This window comes from Haemorhous mexicanus, chromosome 2 (genome assembly GCF_027477595.1).
Source record: "Haemorhous mexicanus isolate bHaeMex1 chromosome 2, bHaeMex1.pri, whole genome shotgun sequence".
NCBI lineage: Eukaryota > Metazoa > Chordata > Aves > Passeriformes > Fringillidae > Haemorhous > Haemorhous mexicanus.
This window is the reverse complement of record NC_082342.1, coordinates 41,682,445-41,706,582: the sequence shown is the minus strand read 5'-3', so window position 1 is coordinate 41,706,582 and position 24,138 is coordinate 41,682,445. Positions and strand designations below refer to the sequence as shown.

The 24,138-nt window shown below is 37.8% G+C and overlaps 1 protein-coding gene across 2 annotated transcripts in view; it reads left to right on the top strand.

Annotated features, from left to right (window-relative positions):
- The window catches only part of SLC36A4 (solute carrier family 36 member 4), an 88,164-nt gene that overhangs the window by 9,889 nt on the left and 54,137 nt on the right, over positions 1 to 24,138 (top strand). The window contains exons 4-8 of one of the 2 annotated variants that reach the window (XM_059838541.1): positions 125 to 213; positions 1,467 to 1,562; positions 2,784 to 2,868; positions 11,395 to 11,622; positions 12,317 to 12,415. In XM_059838541.1, the coding sequence (XP_059694524.1) occupies positions 125 to 213; positions 1,467 to 1,562; positions 2,784 to 2,868; positions 11,395 to 11,622; positions 12,317 to 12,415 (597 nt within the window). The remainder of the gene's footprint in view (positions 1 to 124; positions 214 to 1,466; positions 1,563 to 2,783; positions 2,869 to 11,394; positions 11,623 to 12,316; positions 12,416 to 24,138) is intronic. The other variant, XM_059838542.1, reaches the window with a different exon arrangement.

Genomic DNA, 24,138 nt, shown 5'->3' with positions numbered 1-24,138 from the left:
AAAATTTTTAATTATTACTTTGTTTGCTACAACAATAAATTTCATGTAAAGATTTCTCCCCAGCATACTTCCATGAAAATTTCTGTATTTCCTGTGTCATCCCTTTTTTTTTTTTCCATACCAGGTTGGACCAGTCAGCCTTGTGTTCATAGGAGTTATATCTGTTCACTGTATGCACATCTTGGTACGTTGCAGCCACTCTCTATGTCAGAGGTAAATGTGGAACTACTCATACAGTTGCTGAGTTGAAAGTAATTTTTTTAAATTCCTCTCTTCTTTTTGTGATTTTTGTCTGCAAAATACTCTGGTATTCTAACAGTTTCTCCTGTCAGTTTAGAAGAAGTTCTTAGTGTGCACCTAGTAATAATAGCTATGCTTTGTGCAACACATTGAAAAAATGTATTTGTTCTCTGCTCATACACAAAATGCGATTGGTTTAACTTGGTTTTCCCAGTACCTTCTTCCCTGCTGGCAAATAATCAGGTCTTTCTCTTGGCAGTTTTAATTGCCTAAGTCCTTCTTTATATTCATAGAGCTTCTGAGTCTTCATGGCTTTGAAAAATGTAAATAATCTATGAATACCCAGTTTGTAAGTACTTTATAGGAGTAAAAGATAAACTAAGAAATACTGATAATGTGTTTCATGATTATATGTGAGCTCTGTCTCTGAATTGTGGCAACTTGATTCTTTGAATTTGTAGTGCTGAAGGAATGTGTTAAAATGGTGCTATTGAGCAGATAAATATTAAATATTCCTCCAAGTGACACGTGCAGTACTGTGGGCAAGCAGTTACTCAGGTTTGACTGACAGAGAATTTTGATTAGCAGTGATTTTCATTAAACATTTTTATTGTACTGTCAAGTGTTAAAGAGAAGCAGTGGGAGGGTCTCATGTTGCAGAGTGCAATGAACTTTTGAACTGAGTAGAATCACAAAAATATTAATGTCCCTGTAGCTGGAAAATCTATTTTACCAGATTAATATGATATTGTACCGTGAACGGTCCCTGTCATTCCTGAATTTTTCCTGTGTAGTTTTGAATGGTCTTTAAAGTTCATGACTGAATTAAGATCGTTGAATCAATTGTGATTAACTGCTTGTGCATCAAGAGTTGGATTCTGTTTAAGTTCTTTGTAACTTTTAGATTTGAGATTAATTTCTTAAGGTCACATAATAAGAATATGATTTTGAAGTAGTTTATCAAAAAAACCCCATGTTTTGTAAGAAACTCATTTAATACTGATGAACTGGGGGGAAGCAACACTGTGTTTCACATGCTTGCCCAGTGCTAAATAGCCCTTCCTGGGGTAAAGAAGCCCAAACCATACCTCTGAAATTCAGCAGCAGAGTGTTGCCACAGGTGACAAGATGGTATAATCATGCAAGACCAACAGTATTATCAAAGTAGGGTTCTGGGTCATCATAGTTTCTGGTAACTCTGTTTTTTCTTCACTTTTTGATTTCAGGATGAAGAAGTCTTCCCTGGGATATAGTGATACAGTCAGCTGTGCCATGGAAGTGGGGCCCCTGACTGCTCTTCAGAAACGAGCTTCTTGGGGCCGGTAAGTTTGAACTAGAATCTAATTGGATAAATTAATTTTTAAAAGTTAATGGCTGCACTTGGAATGATTAGGAGATTTCTATTTTACTAAGATTTTACCTTCCTTAAAAATGCTCTTATGCAGTGTTATTTGTAATTTCCTCCTGCCAGCTGGTAATGGTGAGATGGGAGGATGTCTGACTTTATTAGGTATATCAATTTTCAGTTCTACAAGAGCTCTGAAGAAAATGAATTCTGTTTAGTAATATAGGAAGAGATGTGTTATAACCAGAAATGCATTCTGTGTTGTCTAATGCAGTAAAGTAGTTTAAGTTTTCATTCTCTTTTCCCAACATTTCTCTGCATTGCAGGTTGACACTGCAAATGTTAATTATTTCAATGTATGTATTCTGAGAGGTAGCAAAACAATTCTTTGGTTCCTGTTTAAATACAACATACAAATAATGGAGAAATATTTACTGTTTTTGCAATAATGACATGAAGATATAAATGGCTTGTTGTGTCTGTTAAATATTTTATCCCTCTTTTACAAAAAACCATGTTATTTTTTCTTTGCCATCTGTTGCTGTTTGTAGAGTTTACGGTATGACTGCACAGTAGGGAAATTGTGAATCTGAAACAGACACATTGCTCAGCATTAATTTAAAATGGTTTTTACCTCACTTGTGGAAGAATTTTTTATATTTCTGTTACTTTCAAGGATGCAGCATCTTGCTAGTGAGCTAGTGTTTTAAGATATGTTGTGATGACTTCATAGGCATGAAGTAGACCTCAATTAGAGGGAAAATTGGTTTGTGCTGATCTATAATGATATATAATTCTGATAGATTTTTTAATACTCTGGTATATAATTTTCTATTACACCAAAGAGTTACAAGTCTCAAATGGGCACTGGGGTCTCTAGAGACCTGTGCTGCAGCAAATCAATTCTCTGGGACAGATCTCTGCTCTGTGCTTGACTCTAGCAGAATTTCATTGCAGTCTGTCTTCAGGTCACCATTGTGTATCACTTTTTTCAAAAACAGTCTGAGCCACAGTGTTCTTTCAATGACCACCTCCTTGTTTTGACAGAGGAGGAACCTGCACTGCACTGCTTGTGAGATTAATGTGGCATTTGAGTCTAGCATTTTGACTACTTTAAAAAGGAGCAGTAATTGCATATTAGGTAGCAATGGGATAATATACTCTTAAGTATAATGTGTGTTTGTTTTTTCTTCCTCAGGTGTATTGTGGACTTTTTCCTGGTGATAACACAGCTGGGATTTTGTGGCGTTTATGTTGTGTTCTTGGCAGAAAATGTGAAACAAGTGAGTAATGCTGCCTTATGAAAGCAGTTATGGGTTTAGATTCATTTTCCCTCACTTTTATTTCCTATAAAGCTTTTGGTTAAAAGGGGCAGTGGGCAAGGTGAACTAAATTCAGCTCTTGTGAAAGTGTGTATTTCCTTCTGACTTGTTTGTTGAGTTTAAAAATTAATTGTGGAAATGATGGAAAATAAGGCCTAAAATGGTGTAGGAGCCAGTTGTCCCAGAATTTTTTTTTTTTTTTTGCTAGGATTTCTGCTGACTTCCTTTTTTTTTTCTCTCCAAACTCCTGGGCATATTTTATCCTTTTCACATAACTGGAATTTTTTTTTTTTGGTTCTTGTTTAGTCCCTTCTATTCACAGAATCCACTGTATCTAAATGAATCCTGATTTTTGTTCCAAAAAATGCCTGACATTGACATTTCTACAGCTTCCTCAGTAGTCTGTTCCAATGCTTTCTTTATCTGTTAGACAGCTGCTTCTTTACAGAAGCTTCAGATTTCTTACTGATATTGTAAGTTCTTTTTTTCATGTTCTAGCTATAAGTAATTTATTCTTTTCTATTTGTGGACACCTTTTATATTTTTGAATATTTTTATCCTGTCTCCCCTCTATCTAATAAAGGGGAGACATGATATAATCTTAAAATTATTTTTGCTCTTCTGTGAATGCTTTGCATTTGGTCACATCTTTTTCTTTCAAGTTTTATGCCCGAAGTTGCTGAAGTCAACTAAACATTGCAAATGGATCCTCACAACCCCAAACCCCTTTACTCACTGCAAGCAGCCCCAAACCTTTCAATAAAACCCAACTACCCCTTTGCTTCCCTACTGCATCCATCACTGACAAAAGCAAACAAAACCATGCCTGGCACTTTTGTGACACTGCCTCTGCTTTCATTTACCTTCTTTGTCTCTTGCTCTCCAGTCCTTCCAAGCTCTTTCTCATAGGGGATTCTCTTGATGGGGTCCTGGTGGGTGTTGGTCCTTCCTCAGGGCACACTTGGCAGTTGCAGTCAGCAGTTTGTGTGTGTGAGCACGTGGTCCATGGAGGGTCAGCCAGCACAGGATGGATGCTCAAACACAGGCATGTTGAGCTTGTGGTGCTCTCTCATCTTTTTACAGTTCCAGGACGCTGCCAGTGTGCTCTGCTGTGTTTTCTGCTCAGGGGACTATGGTTAGTCAGTTATCATAAAGCTTAATGAGCCTGAATCTCATTGGGCCTCTATCTATACAAGCACTTGTGAGGCAGCACCTCGAGTTCTGTGTCCAGGTCTGGGCCCCTCACTTCAAGAAAGACATTGAGGTGCTGGAGTGAGTCCAGGCAAGGGCAGCGAAAGTGGGGAAGAGGCTAGAGAGTAAGTCATATGAGGAGTGACTGAGGGAGCTGGGGGTGTTAAACATGGAGAGAAGGAGACTCAGGAATGACCTCATCATTCACTGCAGCTGCCTGACAGGAGGCTGTAGCCAGGTGGGGGTTGTTGTTTTCTCTGAGGCAGACAGTGACAGGATGAAAGGACATAGTCTGAAGTTGTGCCAGGGAAGGTTCAGGTTGGACATCAGGAAGAATTTCTTCATGGGAAGGTTTGTTAAGCATTGGAACAGACTGTGTGGGGAGGTGGTGAAATCCTGGAAGTGTTGAAGAAGCAACTGGATGAGGCACACGGTGCCATGGTGTCATTGACAAGGTGATGATTAAGGTTGGACTCAGTGATCTTGGGGGTCCTTTCCAACCCAAAATTTTCTGTGTCTGTCTGATTCTGTGTATGCTCCTGTGAGTAATGAAGTGAGGAATAAGGTGTGGTAGGTTGCTGAGCATTAATTGTCCATATGGATTCTTACTCTACCCGTAAGGGAGGCAACAGGTGTCTTGGCATAGCTTACCTTAATTTAATTGGGAAGAAGGGTATCCCCATTGGCAGTTAGCACATGGAAGATAGTTTGGGTTTTTCATCCCCTTGTGGATGAGTATTTATATAGTGTTTAAGAAGTGTTCCAAGTTCTGTGGATGAAGATCTCTCAAAATTAGGAAAATTTGTGTATTTGGAAGCTGGGTACTCTGTAATTTGTGTGTTGTGAGGGGAAAAAAAATACCAGCCTTTAAAACTACACTCCTACCTTCAGAATCTGTCTCTAAAGCTAAAAATACTATCTGATGTCATTTTGCTGGCCTTATGAAATGAGATCTTTATTGCATGCCTTGTAATGCAAGTTTAAATTAAAGCCCTTCTTATCAAGTACTTACCTAATCAGCTGGTTATGTATATGCTGTGGCCTTAGGCAAGAGATGAGACTGAACACTTACTGACCTTGGCTTTTGTAGACTGGGGAAAAAAAAACCCCTGAAATGTTTTTAGGGAAAGGAAAGGAAAGTTTCTGTTTTCTTGAGGAAACATTGAAAGCAGGAAGGCAACTGCTGCAAAAGCAGTAGCTGCAGAGACCTACAACGTGGACCCTATGGATGGGTGGATTAAAGTCATTGGCAGTTCAGAAGTGCCACTTCCAAATGTACTTGATTTAGACTGCCCTGTGCTTGCTCTTCTGTGAGGGAGAACTCTGGTTTGTTTCTTCCTGGCGACTTTCCGTTGCAGAAATCAGTCCCGTAGAGGGCACCAAAGAACAAAAATTGGTACAGCCTGAATCTCTAATGATTTGGGGTGGTGAAAGGATGGGGAAGGTGGACAGAGGGAGTGTGGGGGGGCAGGAAGGGGAGAACTGAGATGAAGGAAAAACATAGTAAAAATATTACTGATAGCACACCTTGACCAATACATCTGCATTATAATCTGTATTTTCTGATCATGTTTGCATGTTGGTGTGTGCAAATTAAGCCCATTGAAAGTGGTGGAAACTTACACTGAGATTTTTGTGCATTGAATTAGCATTTCCCAGACACTATGATGCAAGATCTAATTTTCAGTTATATTGAATAGCAAATCAGGCTTTTCCTAAGGAAAAATATTTTCCAGGAGTACCAAAGAACCTTAGACTGGTGACAAAAGTTCTGGTTAACTCTGGTAGGATGTAATAAGAGGCTTATGGGTGAAAGTGTTTCAGACTGGAGAAGAACAGTGAAGCTGGAACAAAAATCTTGAGGGCTGACTGCAGCAAGGCTAGGGAAGGAGCACACAGGGATAGAAAAAAAGAACCTATGCTCAAAAAGCATGGTCTCCTTTCATGCCATAGTTGTTTTGCATTTCCTGCTTGGACAGCAGAAGACCCTGTGTCAAGAGTCCTGACACTTCACAGAGTCATGGAATTATGAAGGTTGGTTTTGCAAAGATTTTTATTAAGATCAACCAATACTGCCATGTTCATCAATAAACCATGTTCCCAATTGCCACATCCACACATTTCTTGAACACTTAAAAGGGTGGTGATTCCAAGACTTTCCTGAACAACCTCTTCCAATGCCTGACCACTTTTTTTAGTGAGGGAAAATTTATCAGCTTTCTCATGAATGTTTGCTGCGTTCTCTGCAAAAGTGTCCTCTTTCATTGTTTGCTGATAAAGGTGAGAAGTTCAGCTTTTTGTGAGCATTCTTTAAGATCTGTAGCATCCTGAAGATGACCTATCAGTAGCATATTATGTAATGGAATTCTGATTTTCTTTTTTTCAATTTTTTAGGGAAAAGCCTCACAAAACTTTGGGAATTGTGCTTAGTCATAAAACTGGATGTGTTAAAAATGCTGCAAAGTGCAGTATTAAGTTTCAGGGAAGTGCCAGAAGTAAATGAGCTGTGAAACATTTAGTTGGCCTGTTCATGCAAAATTACAGGGTTATAATACAGTCTTTATCTCTCTGATAATATACTGATTTTGTTCCAGATCTGGCCTTGTTGAACTGGCTGTTGCTCTGAGCTAAGTAAGGAAGAAATTAGGAGGACCCAATGAGTTCAAGGACTGCTGTTTTGAGTTCACTAGGTGTTGAAAAGTCCATAAAATTGCATGACAGAAAGAGTGTGGTTTGGGATACAGGCAAAGAAACAGTGGTCTCAGTTGAAGAGACTAAGGACATGGAATTATTTCTTGCTTCTCAGATAGTTTCTGTAAGAAGGAAGTGTTTCATTGGTTGAACTGAATGTTTTGCAGTCTCTAATTGTGCATTAGTTTTCTGAGTGGAGAAGAAACTTGATACCTAGATTTGCACAATGTTTGATCTTCTTGTATTCCGCTGAATGCTATGCTTGGGTTTTGTAAATGAGTGAAAAAAACTTTTTCAGACATCACACCAGCGTGGTAAATTAATGCTTGAGTAACTGAAGTAACTCCTGATGAATTCTTTTTTCTGGGGGTATCACTATGCTTAGTGACTTCAGTGTTTATGTGCTTCCTTTCTAAAACCATAATGATATTTCCTCATGTGGTTTGGGGAAATGTTTGGCACCAGATTATGTTGCTTTGTTCAGAAAAAAGACAGTTAAATGGAGTGGTGGTTCTTGGCTCAGCATGGCTGCCATATGCAGTAGTGCACTAGCAGAGAGCAGCAGAAAATTGAAAGTGATTATTGTCCAGCATAGGAATCTGAGGTAATATTAATCTTAATGTTTAGGAGACTGGGTTAGATAGAAGGTGCATCTTAACACAATCATCAGTAGATTTGCATGGAACTAAACAGCACATGAGAAAGTTTAAAAATCCATAATTCTTCCTGCTGTTTTGTGTTTTGATACTTTTGGAACAGTTTTAAGTGTTGTCTGATCAAATTTTCAAAGAAAAATTTAGAAAAACACTTTCAAAGTCATGATGATGCCTGAAAAAGTCAGTATAATCTCATCTTCATTACAGTTTTCCTTTGCTACTCTGCTGTCAGATATCCCACAGCCGTTGCTTCAGTTGAAGAGAGAGGGTAGTGATCCTTACTTTCTATAACTTTTGCATTTTCCTTTCCAACCAGCTTTCTTCTGCGTGTCACAGAACTTGTGCCTGTTTGTTTAGTTCTCCCACAGGATTAAACCTTGCTGGATCTTATCTGGTGTGCCTCTTCTGAGTTAATGTATAGGATTCCATTTTTGTCACATCTCAAAATCTACCTTTGCAGGCTATTTTCTCTGGTCTTGCCTAAGCCTGTAAGTGGTACTGCTCTGACTGGTGGTGCTAAAGCTGCTCTCTTGATACAAAGTTGATTTAAAGGTATATATGGCCACAAAAGGGAAGAAACTGTGTCCTCTTGTGCATTTTTGTCAGTATAACTGTGTCCATGAGTCTTAATTTGTACATGATGAGAAAGCACTAGATGCCACTTTGAATTTAGCAAGTTTTTCCATAATGTCTCTGACAATATCCTTGTATCCAAGAAAGGTTGTTATGGGATGGATGGATGGATGAACAGACAACTAGCTGCAGGGGGGGAAATAAAGCTGTTTGTGTCATCAGATTCAGAGCCTGCAATGTCCCCTGAAAGCAGCAGCATCCTGGGTTGTATGAACAGAAGAATTGCTGGTAGATGGAGAGAAGTGGTTGTCATACTTTACTACCCATTTGTTAGACCATACCTGCTGAGTTTTGATATCCTCAATACTGGAATGCCATTGACAGCCTGAAGTGAATTTAAGGGACCGTGCTGAAATGATTGGGCTGAGGCGCTTGTCCTGTGAGGGCTGCAGAAACTGGGCTTTCTCAACTTGGAGAAGTGGCTTTTGGAGGACTTAGGAGCAGCCAGGACTGCAAAGGGTTTGTCTAGAAAATAAAGTCAAATTCTCTACTTGGTGAGGTCAAATGGGAGGACAAGAGAAAATTGTAAAAAACCATAAAAGTAGGTGCCGTTCCTATCTCAGAGTAAAGACTGCTGTGACTGCAAATCTGGTTAATGCAGAATAGTAATCTGTACTGAGCAGGTTAAGAATTTCATAATTTCATCATTATATTTTATTTTTTCCCCTTCCAGCTAGAATGTCTTTGATGCCCTGACTTCTTTCTTTAAACTGTATTTCAAGGAATGGGACCTGCTACAGGCTCCTGCAAGTCATGAAGTTTTTGAGACTCTGTTTGGCCTCCATTTCCTTCTCCAGAGAATTCTGGAGCAGAGAACAATGTAGGGAGAATGGTTACCATGCTTACTGTATTGTAAAGCAGGTTATAGTGTTGTGATTTATTGCAGGAATATAACTCCTTCTGAAAGATGCAAATGGGAGGGGGGAAAGTAGGGCCAGGGAGGCACCGTCTGAGAATTTTAGTCAGCTGTGTTTTGCTGATTGTGCATCAGTATCCATTCACCTGATGAAGGTTGGGGAGAGTTTGTGTGTAGCTCTAGTATGTTCTTTCTCTGTGCTTCCCTCTGTACTCTTGTGAAGGTAAAAGGCAGATAATTATGAAGGCTATTTTGTATGACCACACTTACCTTACACGATGTGGAGATGTGATCTTATCACACCCATCATCAGGGCAGTAGGCCAAATCACAGTAGGCCAAAATTTGAATATAATTTTATAGAGTATTTTATACTGCATTTTCCAGCTGTATTAGCCAGTAAACTCCAGTTGAATGGAATTTGTGGTGGTAATAGAAAAAAAAATATTTCTGACTTCAGGCACTTTCTAGTGGGGTTTATGTGTACTAAGGGAATGCCTCTGTCTTAAAGAAAAGACTGAAGTGTTTGAATGCTTGAAATTATTTGAGTAGAAGCTGGTTTATATTGTGGTATTGTAAAAATGTATTTTAGAACCTGAACTGTATCTTGCCTGCTAGTTTTTTTGTTTTTTTTTTTTTTTTTGGGTTTTTTAAGGAATTAATGTTTTATTTATTTTTTCTAATAGCTCATCAGGCTACAGATATTTGTATAAATTGAAGACATGCTAGGCTAAATATTTATTGTAGCAGAGAGTTTATATGCTCAAATCACTTTGTGATTCTTAGAAGCTCTTTTACCTGTCCTTGTGTGCAGAGCTGCTTTGGCTACCAGCAAGTGCATGCAGGCAAGTAAACACCCAAGACCTGTTAAAGTGAAAGGCCTAAAGTGCTTGTTTGGCATTTCTGTTTTAAGTTTGGTGGGAAAGCAGGAAGCTTCCACAGAGAGCTTTACTTCATGTGGCATTAGGGAAGTAATTTGGTTAAGTGTTTGACTTACTGCTTGGCAAAGTCAAGTTATTGTAGCTGTGTGAATTCAATTCTAAATGTAATTAGAACTTCTTTGTAGCTTTCTAAAAACGGTATCTTAATGAAAACTACCAGATGTTAAATGTCTTGCAAGTGACACTTTAGATTCTTGCAAGGTAGAAAATATTAGTGTTTCCATAATGACAGGTGATGTTTTCATATAAACTGAGATTTCTGGCAAACATGCAGTTGCAGAATTGTATCATTTAGCTTTTCCTTTTTCATTCTGGGAAAAAAAAAAGTACAGTGCTTTTGGTTACAGAAAGAATAGTTTTAAGTTAATTCTTTCTTTCTGAATTTGTGGATTGTTTGAAACAATGGAAATCAAGCAAGTTATTTCAGTTATATATTAGTTTAGCGTTTTTGTTTGTCTCTGTGCTATAAGGATTTGGTTTTTTTTTTTTTTTCACTGTCTAGGTATGTTTTTGTAGCCATCAAACCAAAGGCTTTATGCAGTATGAGCAGATTAAGTACAGTCATAGGCTAATTTGTAAGATGGTGAATACAATGGTAGAGAAGGAAAGGATACCTAAGGGAAACAGCATGATGAGATCTAAACCAAATTGAACTGTTCTTGTTTTGCAGCAAGCAGAAGAACCAGCAGCTCTGGATGTTTTGATTGTTGTGTGCACAGCACAGATGGCTGTGTAAATTTCCACAAAACAAATTTTTGGCAGTTGCTGCCACACTGACTTTTTCCCAAAAGAAGCAGTAAGAGTGATAAATAGTTCCAAACTCAATCTTCTGATTTGCACTACATGCAGCTCTTGTGATGTTATGTTCAAAAAACCCTAGTGCACTTTCACATTGTGTGCTACTTTTAATTTATAGGCATTAATTTGTATCAGTGTATTAGATACAGGACTCTCAATTCTGTCATGGTTTTTAAAACTGAGTTAATGTTCATTAATAAAAAAGTGAAGAGTGAAAAAATTCATTTGAATTAAAGGAAAGACAGGCATGTTCATATTCTAACATTATTTTGTATGTATGCTGCTATGATGTAAATGGTGAAGGCACAAGGTTGTTAGGCACTGAACTCAGGTGCAAGAGCATTTTATTATCTAAACTACTTACTCTTCCTAGGAAAATTCAAACTCCTGAGATTTAGGCCCAGATCTGTCTGGCTTGCTTCCAGTTTACCACACTCTCCATTTCTGAAAGGACTCTGATCTAGACTGCATGTGTGAATCTCCTCTTCAGTCAGTGTGGGATAATGATGCTTTCAAGCCCTCATTTCATCACTTGCCTTAAGTTACTGGAAGTGCCTTGTCTTCCCCTCTGCACTGAGTACACGTACAGGGATCTCAAAGTTCCTGTCACGCACCAGGTGGAGCAGAGAGACAAACTTCCCTGTAGGAAAATAGCAATGTGACCATATACTCACTGCTACCGCTATTTAACATGTTGGCTTTTTTTGTTTGTTTTAATAAAGGTCCATGAAGGATTCTTGGAAAGTAAGCTTGCTCCCATGAACGTTAGTGCCACCAGCAGCTCCTCTGAGAAAAGGAATACTGATTTACGAATATACATGCTGTGCTTCCTGCCATTCCTGGTCCTCCTGGTCTTCATTCGTGACCTTAAGAGCCTGTCCTTGCTTTCACTGCTTGCCAATCTGTCCATGGCTGTCAGCCTGGTCATTATTTACCAGTATATTGTTAGAGTGAGTATGAAAAAGTTTATTATCTATTCTTTTCAGCGTGGCAAGTTATGTTTGTGGAATGTGGCAGTTGGTTTCTGATAGATATATACTGACTGACAGTTTCTGAAAGGCAGCCTTATCTCATATTTGAGGCATCTTAATTTAAGATAATGAAAATATGTATTTTGATGAGTGGGAAGTGAGAGAAAGGCAATGAGAGGTATAGACTGGGCGAGGAGGCAGGAGAAATTATGAAAAAAATGGGTAAGATAGTAATTAATCATTCTGCAGAACTTTGGCTTGTATTAAAGAGATATTCTTTTAGTGTTCCTTTTGGTTATGGAGAATATATGTGCAGTATGAAAGCAGGTTAGAAAGAGCAGTACACTAAGAAGTTTGCAGAAGATAAGGCTTGAGATGTGCACTTTCCCTTCTGTTTTAGTTGATGCTCCCTTATACACACCAATGTGATACTTCAAATGTGAAAATTTCTAGTGACAGTGATAGAACCTAGAATAAATACATCTGCAAGTTTCTGTGTGTGAAGGTGGCTATAAATGTGTCTAGAGGACTAGGTTTGGGAGGAAAACCAGGGATTGTAGATAGCAACATATATACCACTGTCAACATGTACTGAGTTTTCTTTTGTATAACATAATGCACCAGTCAAAACTGTAGGAAGAGCTAATGCACTGTTTTGCTTTGTTTTCTTCAGGATCTAGCAGATCCTCGCAAACTGCCACCTGTGGTTGGCTGGAAGAAATACCCACTGTTTTTTGGGACTGCAGTATTTGCTTTCGAAGGAATCGGTGTGGTAAGTGCTTTTCACTGACTCTTCAAAATCACTGGTTTTGTGCTGGAGATATAGGCAGTTTTTCTCCTGTTGTTGTTTTTTTGGTTTTGTGAAGCAGTAATCTCCTGTGTTGGTATGAAAAGGATTAGTTTGTCTGGTCAAATAAGGTGAAAGTTGTGGACACATCCCCATGGCTTGGATGCTTAACCCTGCCTCAAATTGCAAAAATGCCTTTAGTCCCAAATAGTGTCAGGAAAATCCACAAACACCTGAGGTTTATGTCCAAAAAGGAGACAGAGGAGTCCTGCATCTTTATTTAAATAAAGGCAGAGAGTCCTCTGGGGCACACACCTGCAAGGTTTTCTCTCTTGAGAGGTTTTCTTTCTTTCAGAGAGCTCAGCCTCCTTTTATCCCAAACTCCCTGCTGCATGTTGCCCTCTTCCTTTCCCCATTGCTGAGGTGCTTGGAAGGTACAGCCTTCCTGAACTGCCTACCACATATTTCCCCCTTGAACCTCCTATTTTACCCCAAAGTTCAGAAGTCCAGGCTTGTGCAGGCCCACTTGGCTGTTTCAGGAGCCAAGCTGTCGGGGCTCTGTAATGAACCTGCTGCCCAAAGCCAGTAGAGACATTAAGACCCATTTCAAAGATGTTAACACCCCTACTTTCATCCATCAAATTATTTATAAAGACATTAGCTTTCCTCTCTTTAGTTAACCACTTTTGTTCCACATGATATATTTTAAAACATAGCTAAAGAGGCTTCTGGGAATGGTAGATCATAAATTATTGGGGAAAAAGTACTGTATGTACTTTATTTGTTATATATTTACATACTTAAGCAAGTGTTATGCCTAAAGTGTATGCTTTAAATGAAAAAAAACAACCAACCAACCTCTCCTTCTGTCCCCGCCCCATCCCCCAAAAAAACCCTGAACAAACTCAAACTAAAACAACTCCAAAGCAGCATGCAGTTAATCTGAAATGATTGTCTGTCACTCATACAACACAGAAGATTTTCAAGTCTGTTTTCTTTTTTGGATTTGTCAACTCTGACTTAAACCAGATGATTTTACCTTGCTGCTGTTTTATCAGTGGCAGAAGAGCTGAATAGGAAATCCTTTTAACTTCTGTTACAAAAGTATGTTTTCAACCTATTTTCCACTGTTTCTCACTTAAAAAATGATTTATTCAGAGGTTTAGCTACCATATATCTGGGTGTATCTGAACTTCTTTCCTTTTGTCATCTGGAATTTTCATTAGGGAAATCAGCTGTTTGTCTGAGATTATTTGATGCCTGCAGGTTTTGGGTGATAAAACCTTCCCAGGCTCGGAGAATCAGACTGGACTACCCTAAGCTTGTAACTTTTTGGTTATATAGTCTGCCTGGGACAGACTACACTTGCTGTGTGTTTCATGCACAGTAGATCTGGTGCACGTCCCAGTTTTATCAGGTTTGCTTGTGTACTGCATAGCACACAGGTATTTGTAGCCAGGGAATCCCAAGTGAGAGCTCTGTAAGCCTCAGGAAGGTGGTGAAGGCTTATCATTTGGTAGCAGTAGTTTATTGAATTATAGGTAGGAAATTGGTTTATTGTAATTATTTTCTGGCACAGTAGAACCCAAATTAGACAGCTCCTTAAATTTACATCAGTAGTAGCAGCATTGACTTCTGATGTAAACCTCTTAAAAGAACTGCTCAGAGCATTTGCTTGTTTGACTCCTTAGTTGTTACTAAGGACATCTTTAAGAACTCCAATTTTTTTTCTTTTATTCAAGAGCCTAATGATGTAGGCTTTATTCTATTTGAATTTTTAAAATGTAAAAATACTACTTTATATTATTAGATATTAGTGTTATGTATGTATTGCATGTATTTCTGCATAGGCTGTCTCTTTTTTTTACTTGGTCATAATTTACTCCCTCTTCAAAGCAGATGGAAAACATGGTTGAGTTTTCACCTTGTTATTAGTGTTTGCAAACTAATTAAATGTTTATGTTTATTGCGGTTTAGTGCACTTTGTGTGTGTGCTTGCATTACACAAAACCATTAACAGAACATGGCTACCTTTACAAACTGAAGTGAAAGTGAAAATCTATAGCTTAATATCTGTTCCTTATATGCCTAATGATATTAAGATGTCCCTGCCTCTCCGGGATATTTTGGGCATGCAGAATGCTTGCTATGCATGCTTATGCTGCATTTGCATGCACTATAGAGAAGAATCTGAAGAAAAAATTATTTCATATGTTTAAGAAAGTTGTTGAAGCATGAAATAAAAAAAAAGGTAAGTGAAGCGAAGCAAGACAAGACATTTCCTCTTTGCATAATTAGTATTTAATGTAATTCTTGGTGAATGAATTAATGGATAACTAGTTTTTACAGCTGAGGAAGTTACCATCATAAACCTGTTGTGTAGCTGGTGCGTGGTAACTTTGTTACCTCCTGTCTTACTGTCATTCCTATATCCGTGTGTTTGAGTTGTTTTGGTAAGGGGGAAAAAAAGCTCCATTTAATTAGATTGGCTCCTTAGTCTACTCTGTCTGACTGCAGGCATTTAAAATGGATTTGCGTAATCTTGGTCTTGTTTTTAGAGACTTGATTTTAGGTTCTGTTCTGGAATGTCTTGCAAATATCTAATATTTCTGTGAAGCTGTCTGAACATGGCATTATAAACAGAAGCCTTAAGGTCTTAATTCTCAGAAAAGTTGATTTTGATTGCTTAATTTTATACAATAAGTTGGCATAACAGTTATGAGGTCTCATTTTTCCTTCAATGTGTGTTATGCCAGTTCTCATCTTGAGATCTGCCTGATTACTGGGTGTTATGAAAAGGGACAATGAAATTCTGAGGTTTTGGGCGGGTGCAGTCATCTTAACCAGAACGTGACAAGATAGGAAAACTGCCCTCAGTGTATTTGTTTGGGGTTTTTTCACCCCATTGTTCCGAAATACATAAATCTTACTTTTTTTTTTCTTTTGGTTTAGCACTTGTCATTTCTTAAAATATGACCATAGTTCACTAGTAACTAATAGAAATTAGTGACACTAATAAAACAGAGGACCTGTTAACTAAATGGAACATGTTTTAGAGAGCTGCAATGATTCAGCAGATTCCTAATAGAATTTTCCTCTTCATCTTGAGAGACCATGTTTGCCTCACAGATGATGAGTGTGTGAACATGGGTTTTGGTTAAAATCTATCCTTATCTTGGGACTGATTAGCTGTCATAGCGTTGTAAGAAAATGAGCAGTATGGATTTTGGAATATTGTTGCTTTGGCTATAGTTGATCCCTAAATAAAGATACTTGAAGAACCTCAATTTTACTGCCTTGAGTCTGTAAAAACTCAAACACAGACTATTTATAATTGAAATATGGGATCTCCAAGAAACCAAGGTAGTGTCTAGAAAGTAACACTTGGGTGGTACTAAGAGCTAGTTTAAACATTACATCAGCCAGTATGATAAAACTATTTTGAGATATATTTCATTAAAATCAAAACAATTAATATGATGAATTGATGATATTAATGTGATGAATTGAGCTGTTCATAATTGCTTGTGAGATCCATCTAGACTTTTACTTGATGGCAGGTTTGAGCAATTTTGGCAATTTGCTAAAGTCTAGGCAAGTTGGGTTTTTGTTGCTACAATTGCTGTAGCAGGAGTAAGGTTCGTGCTGTTGAAGAGCTGATTAATGTTAATTCATGCTACACTGTGAGTGATGCTTGTAACAGGATTAAGAAGTGCTGCAGTCAGTTGCTTGTGCTGTTCATTTAGTTGCTGCCACTTAGAGATGTCTGTAAAAATGGGGTTACTCCACACTGGTCTAAGGTTGCTGCTGCAAATGGTGGCTGTCCTGACAGCTGGGTAGGGATCATTACTGTGTGGGAACAGGAGAAGTTGGCAGCAAGGGCTCCCCGTGACCCCGAGGTAGCAAACAGCAGCTGAGAGCTCAGTACTGTCAGTCTGGGGGTTACCATTCGTAGTGTTGAGAGATGCTTTGGGATTTCATCACTTGTAAGTTTAGACTTTAACATAGTCAGGGTGACTTTGTGAAAATCCCACTGGCTGGTGACATCAGTTCAGTTTGTGGAACAGCAGTGGCAACAGAAATGCAGTTCTCCTAAGTGGATGCAACCAAATACCATATAAGATATTTGGTTTTGTTTAAGCCTTCAAGTGAAGATTTTGGTTCAGGGGCAGAATCTTGATTTCAAAGTGGAGAAAATGTATCTTTAGCCCTCAGTGAACCTTTTTGAATACAGGGCTGTGTACAGGCTGGGAGATTTGGCAGCTGCTTTCCTTCTGTAGTTTGGTTCTCTCTGGCTGTGGGTTCCCTGTGCCAGATGATGCTCCCTGGCAATCAGGGGGCTGGTGTTCAGGCCACAGAACAGAAGAGATTACCAATGCTACTCCTTGAATACAGGAGCTGTGGGTGATGTAGTAGAGTGAAGCTGTCTTTCACAGAATATGTAACATTATTTTGTAAGAACCATGTTTCATATTCCAGAGGTGAGTAGACCAAATTTTAAAATTAATGTGAGATTTTGTTACTGAATTAAAAGTAACTTCAGACTAAGTTTGTCCAAAATGAAATTAAGAGTCTTGAATGCCCTTTTTAGAAGGGTGTAAACCAACGCCTTCAGGCTAGGCTCTGTCTGCAGCATTGCCATGTGCAGGTAACAGCTTTGCATAATGTTGTGTTTATGTAATAGCAGTTACACTTAATGAATATTTCGCATCAAAAGTCTGTTTGGGTTTCTTGTTCTAGATATAAAAAACAAATCCAAATGTGAAAGTGATATAATAAGCTTCAGGAGGAAGAAGGATGCAATAGAATCATAATATTTAAACAAGAAATATAATTTTCCTTCTCCATTACATACAAATATGCTAAATTAACTGCAGTTTTTACAATTGAGTATGAATTTTTTCCCTCCTGTTGAGTGCTGCAGACAGATTAGCTTAGTGAAGAGAAAAACGTTACTTTCCAACATTAATTTCAGGTTTGGAAAATAAGACTACTTATATTTTGGCCTATTACTTGAAGATGTCTATTCAAACTGCTTTTGAACCTGGATATCACAGCTTTGCAGCCGAAGATAGGGTGGTATTTGTATACCAGAACACAGGCTCTGGAATCACATTAGGCAGCAGCTAACCAATTCCAGGAGATTTAAAAAGAGAAAACTAAGTGGATTATCATTTTAAAATGTCATTATTTGGATTTGGAAAGTAATGCAGATGAGCTTGTTAGGCCTGTGGCTTTGAGATAAAAGCCTCTCATTGTCAAAAACTCTTTTGACAGATTAGTATTGTCCTTAAAAAAAAAAAAAAAAAAAAAGAAACCCAGTGGCATGCTTCCCTTGTCCTTAACACCAGACTGTATTTATCAGAGGCAGACATTAAACAGGTAACCTGACATCATCTAAATCTACTTGCAGCAGCATCAGCTCTTTGGACCAAGGTGTATCAATTCCATTGGTGTTCTTTTTGATGTTGCAAAGGCTTGTATCCTCAAAATGTGAAAGGTGAGAATTCTCTGAGGATGTTTTTGTATTTGGACTGGGTTTGATGACTGTGGACATGACCTGCTACTAAACGTACATGGTAAATGGGCATTTCAGGTGTTTTGTCAGCGAGTGTGTTGTAGCTACTGTGCAAAATCAGGAAACAAGGATGAGCACATAATGTGTTGAAACAGAGAGTGTTGTTAGATACAGCAGATACAACATCTTTCTATCAGAAACTGTTAAAAATACACATCTGCTCAATTCAGATGAATGTTGATAAAGTATCAGACAACTTGATATTATCTCTTTAGCAAGTTAAATATTCCTTACCAGTAATCTGCATTTCCTGAGAATGGAGAAACTTGCTTTCACCCTGGAGAACCATTGTTTTTTACATATTGTACTTTTATTACTTCTTATTTTAACAGCAATTCTTAATAACACAAACAGAAGGCCCCCAGGATAACATTCTTTCAAGCAGCATCCCACACACATGCATGCAACATTCAAATGTTTCTTTTTCTACAGAAAAACTAAGATACACGTGCATTTACATAATTGCAGAAAAAAGGCATTTTAGGTTTACTGCTTACTTGCCTGAAACTTTTCTTAATCATTGTGTGGTTGGTGACTTTGAAGAAGGGGGCAAAGAGCAAGTGTCAGAGTGCCAAGTTGTCGTGCTCTGCCTTGCCAGCTTATGGCAGGTGTGTTTTGGGGTCTGAGACACAGTTTCACTGAGGTACAGAAGCTAATTTTCCTTTTAGATGTGACCCTGTCTTAGATGGAAGATGTGTCTGCCTTAATTATACATGCAGTAGAGGCAGAGTGATGCCCATACTACTTATGCTGATGTTATGTATAATGAAGAAGCATAGTTAAATAATTTCAGGCAGGAATACTTATCCAAATTATTTTGCTTTTTTGGAGCCAGATTTTTTGTTCCCCTGGCCCACCATTCTGTAAGTCCTCTAAACTGCAGCTTTTTTGAACTTAGCTGTGACGGTTGGATAAGATTTCCTTTCTGTTATGTTCTGAGTGAGCACTTACCTGCAGTGTATGGAATTCTCCAAGTATCGTTTAAATGTAAGTCTCCATTATGTGAGAAAGATAACCCTGAAGATGCAGAAGTGTTGGTAACTTTTCCTGGAGAGAGCAGCTAGCTAGAATAAATACTTGCATCCTTGGTTTTAGACTTTCATGTCTGTCATTTAATCACCAGCATCTTAACTTTACCATCTCTAATAGGCTCTGTGCAGTCTTTTCATTGATGAAAGTAGCATTGCAGTGTATGCACATGCTTGTGTCTTTATGTAACAATAAATAAAGTTTAAGTTCTAGTTTGCCTCTTAAATATTTTGCCAAAATGTTTATTTTTTTAAGTTAAATCTGTTGTAAATCATGAATTTACATTTATTGAATAAAGGATGATGGTGACAGCAGCTGGAAAAAAAAAGTTATTATATGGCTGCAAATACTAGGTATTAATAAACCTATCATTTTGTCAAAGGAATTTTTAACTCAGTAATGTTCTTGAATGTTCACTGAAGAATACCTTTCCTAAACTTAAAAATTTTTATTAATACATGTTGTGCCAGAGTTGAGAACCCTAATAATGTACTGCTGAATGCTCCTGCAGGCATCAGTAATGGCTCCCTAATAAACATTGTGGTTGAAAAATTATACTGATTTCTCAGGAGCAGCAGAAGAAAGAATCCTAAAAGAAATGGGAGAGGTGGAAAGGGAAAATGTTATAATGGTGAAGGTATTTGGAGTGAGAAGATTATAGCAGGAAGTGATGTGGTGTGTGTTCCTCAGCTTAACTTGGTGTATTCTTTGCGTTGTGTTGTTCTTGAGCTGTGTGAGTGTGTCATGGGAAAGGTGATGAATAGTGCAGCTGTCAAGGTGGGCTGCTTTCAGGACAAGCTGAATTGTATGGAACTGTTCTAAGGAAAGTAAAATCGTCAGTGTCTTCTCTTCCTTCTGTTTGGATTGATTGGGGTTTCTTTTCAGAATTGGGTGGTTATTTCTTTCAATGATGGCCTTGTAAAATGTAAGATGTGACATGCAAAACACTTTCTCTTTTGGGGGCATGTTGATCCAGGAGTGTATATGTCTGTATTTTCAAGGCTCCTTATCCCAGGGCAGAGAAATTTCTGTATTTAGAGTTATAAAATTTTGTAGGTCGTTAATCCCATTTTTTTCCTGTCATACTCATTAATCCTCAGTGGAAACCAGTGTAATTTATTTTTTCACTTCTGCAGTAATGAAATTTGCACAGCCCCATGCAGGACCTTGCAATATGTGTATGCTTTGTTCTGTGTCCCCTTAGAAACTGAAGCAACGTGTGGGTGGAGGAGCATTTCAGGTAAAAGATAAAAGACCTTTTGGGAAGACATTTTATTTTAAACCATTTGCATTGAAACAGATTGAAGTTTGTAAATTTTTTGTCTCTTGTCTACAAAGAAGCAGGTAGGCATAGGTGAGAACTTAGTAATCATTATAACTTATTTTGAGGGGACTTAAATTCAATGTGGGTTTGATCATTGGCTGGCATAAAAATTTAAGTGCCATTGCAGCTCTGGGAAATTTTGTTTTTACCTTCTGAGCCAGAAAGAGTCCAGAAATACACAATCATATACTACATCTTTCTGTATTATTGCAGTACATTGAAAATGCCCTACAGCAACACTTGCATTTCTAAGAAGTTTTTTCTTTTATCACTTACCTTGTGGAAATTTTGAGACCAGCATAACTTACACAGAACATCTTAGACCATAATACTGTATAGTCTGTAGGATACAGTCCAAGTGGCTGGGGGCTGGAACTGTCTGATAAATTAGCAATGTAATTTTCTATTAGCATTTATCTTTTGCTGGATAAAACTACATACTGTTGTAAAGGCCAGAACAGCATATAACACTTCAGTGATTTTGACAGGACAGATATTTAAAAATATTTTAAAATATTGGTGACTGAACAAAAATACTGCTTTATCATTTTCAGTTTTCATTGGAGAGAAATTTTTTGGATTTGACTTCACAAAGTCACATAGGGCGTGATAATGCACAAACTTGCAAAACTTTTGTTAAATTTCAGAGCAAGGTAAAGATTAAACAAATGTAATAATAAAGAGATAAATAAACTCTTGAACATAATAAAAGAAAAAAAAACCCCCTGCAAAGTGCAAAGTTTGGACAGCAAGCTAGGTAAGATTTACACAATTCCTTCAAGCATTGTTAAATCAAGGCCGTCAGAATAGGGTGGTAGATTGGGTTTGGTTTTTTTATGTAGGCAAGTAATTCTTTTTCCTGGTGAAACAAGTGGAAAGGGGCTTTACTGGAGTCTGAGGAGATTGGTTTTCGGAGTGATTGTAATTGCTCAGCAGATTTCAGACGGTAGTGTGTTCTGTAGTGAGAACTTGTCTTCTGGATTTATTTATTTCATATAAAACTTTTACTATAAAAATTGATGTACAGTCACCATTTGGCTTGCATTTTTCCTTGGGTAATAGTAGCTGCCCTTTTGTTTGCAGTCATGAGGGATCTGTTAAGGAAAATTGGATTGTTTATTGTACGTGTTCTAAATAGTGATGTTCTGTAGCTTAGTAAAGAGAGTGAGCTTTAAAAGTGTATCTAAAAGAGATGGAATAGAAGCCTGTTGCTCAAAATATTGCATGGCTTTTTTCTGTGCAGTACAAGAGGAGATGCACTAGGACAAGCAAGCAAACATGATAATATAATAATGATGTATGTTGTTATTATTATTTTACTTGAGGTAGCTGTACTTTTTCTGCAGACTTTTCCCCCACAGGCTGTGTGGTTGTAATTCCACCTTTCAGTGAGCAGATGAATTCATTGGTACCTTCTGCAGACAAGAAGGAATGGGCCAGGCTTGCACTGCATTTGTCTGCTGAGGAATTAATATTTTGTCTTTGGAGGTTAGGTAGTTTAATTTAGATTTGCATATCTTGAATACCTTTGATATCAGCTTTTTTGCTTTGTCTGAAAAGGGCTTTATTTTGCTGCTGTAAGGCGTGATTAGAGATATTTTTTTCCCTGAGTAAATTGATAAATATTTTGGTTTTAATTTTCCAAAATTCTTGATTTGTCTCTAGCTTTAGCCAGTCAAAACTTCTATACAGCTGTCTACCTGATATACTTACTTTAAAAGTGCAGGGGATAAAGGGTGGCCATTTTAGTGGAATTTCCTGAGAAATAGAAAGGTGACTGTATGTATTTAAACATTAAGCACGTCTGCTCTTAAGCTATCCATTACAAGATTAGCTTTCAGTGGCTGTGAAAATTAAATAAAAGTTTATCTGATTGTCTGCAGGTCGAATTCTCTTGTGGGTTTTTTTGGGTGCAGTTATATGAAAAGTACAGTAGAGATTTCTGATTAAAATTAGGCAGTCCCCTGCAGCTTATTTGCAGGAAGACTGTGAGTGTAGCAGGATATTCAAGGCAAGGGATGAGGAGGCAATGGTATTACTGGGAATATTTATACCTACTTCAAGCAGCTTGAAATGAAGGGGAAAGCACTTTGCATAATGGTGATATCAGATTAGCCAGGTTATTTCAAACATTCAGTTATGATTCTTTGCCAATTAATTATGGGTAGTTTTGAATTTAAAGCAAGATGTACTGTGCTTGTTTTGCAATTTTAAGAAGCCAAAGGTTGATTGTAACTAAAACAATCTAGTATTAAGTTTCAAGGAGTGTAATAGTAGTGATATGTGCAAATGTCTCAAAAATTGTAGGAAAAACTCTGTGAAGCAGCTGACAGAGAAAAATGATAGAGCGTTTACTCAGGAGGAAAAAAAAGGATGGAAATTGAGAAATTATGAGAAGATTAAGCTTAGTCTAAAATATCTGATTTCATAGGTGTTTAGGGCTATGACAGGGACTAGTGTGAAGGGGAAAGAGCTTGAAGGAAGCAGAGCATGGAAATCAGAAGCACAGAAAAGAGTCATTAAATAAAAAGGTTAAAAAATGTATATTTGAAACTGAATCTGAACTCATCTCACTTCCTGGTTCCAGAAAGGCAGCAGTAAAAACAGAACTAAAAAGCATTTGTGAAAAGAACCTTGTTTCTTGCATTCAGATGAAAAGTTAGGCTTCCTGAAGTCATTGCAAGAGGAGCTGTGCAGGGACTGGAAAAAAATTTTACAGTGAAGATCTATGCAGTAGCTGCCCACCAGTGACTCAGTGTCAGAACAAGCACTGGCTCAGATCGGATCTCCTGGCAGCCTCTGTCTCCTTGTGGACACTCCACTGATCTTTTAGATCCTGATGGGCTTCAACAGCTTAGGGAGCTGGGTGATTTTGGTAATATACATGTAATTGGTTGTTACTCAGTGTGATGCTAATCCCATGAGTTACAGAAATTTTTAGCTTGCCTGGAGTAGGTTATACTGGATACTCTATCAAACCTGGCTCAAGTTATTTGCATGATTTCTTTGGGGATCAGTTTTTTACTGAGGGAAGCATGTCCTGCAGTGACAACTGTCTTGTGGTTGCTGCTGCTGCTCAGAGAGGGTGCTTGAACCTGGGAAGTGCTGAGCTGGGCAGGGACACTCTCACCTGGACTGAGTGATGCACAAAAGGCTGCATTAGCATTCTCATCTGTTCAGCCTGGAGGCACATGTAGTCCTGGTACTAACTGAAGGATAAGCTGGGAGGAATTAGCATTTTTAAATATAATTTCAAGGTCTACATATGTTAATGTGTCTCTCACCACCAGTCTTATTATCCTGTATTTCTTTTAGTGTCTCATTTCCTTACACTCAGCAAAAATGAAAGTTGTAATGTTAAGAGGGGGATGATGATATGAGAACATGAGTTTAAATAGATATGTTTTATTCTAATTTACTCATAACTATACAGGAAATAATTTCATTGCATTTAATGAGTAAATTTGGTTTTGTAGATAGTTAAAAAGCAGGGTGTGTATGCTTAAGAGCATTGTCCTATAATGTTTTTTAATTGCTCTTAATTTTTTTAAAGTTTTTGTTTCCTTGGAGAAACACGGGTCTTCTGGTTTAAATGCTAAACTGGTTGGGTTTAAATGCTAAAGATAAAAAAATTTCTGAATAGTTAGAAATTTAAAAAGAAAATTTCACTGCTTCCTTTGGACTCAAGAACATTGAGCTTAGCATGTGCTGCTAGTCCTTTACTTCATTTGTGAACTGATTTTCAGGTAGACAATTCTATGATATTCTAGTCTGCCT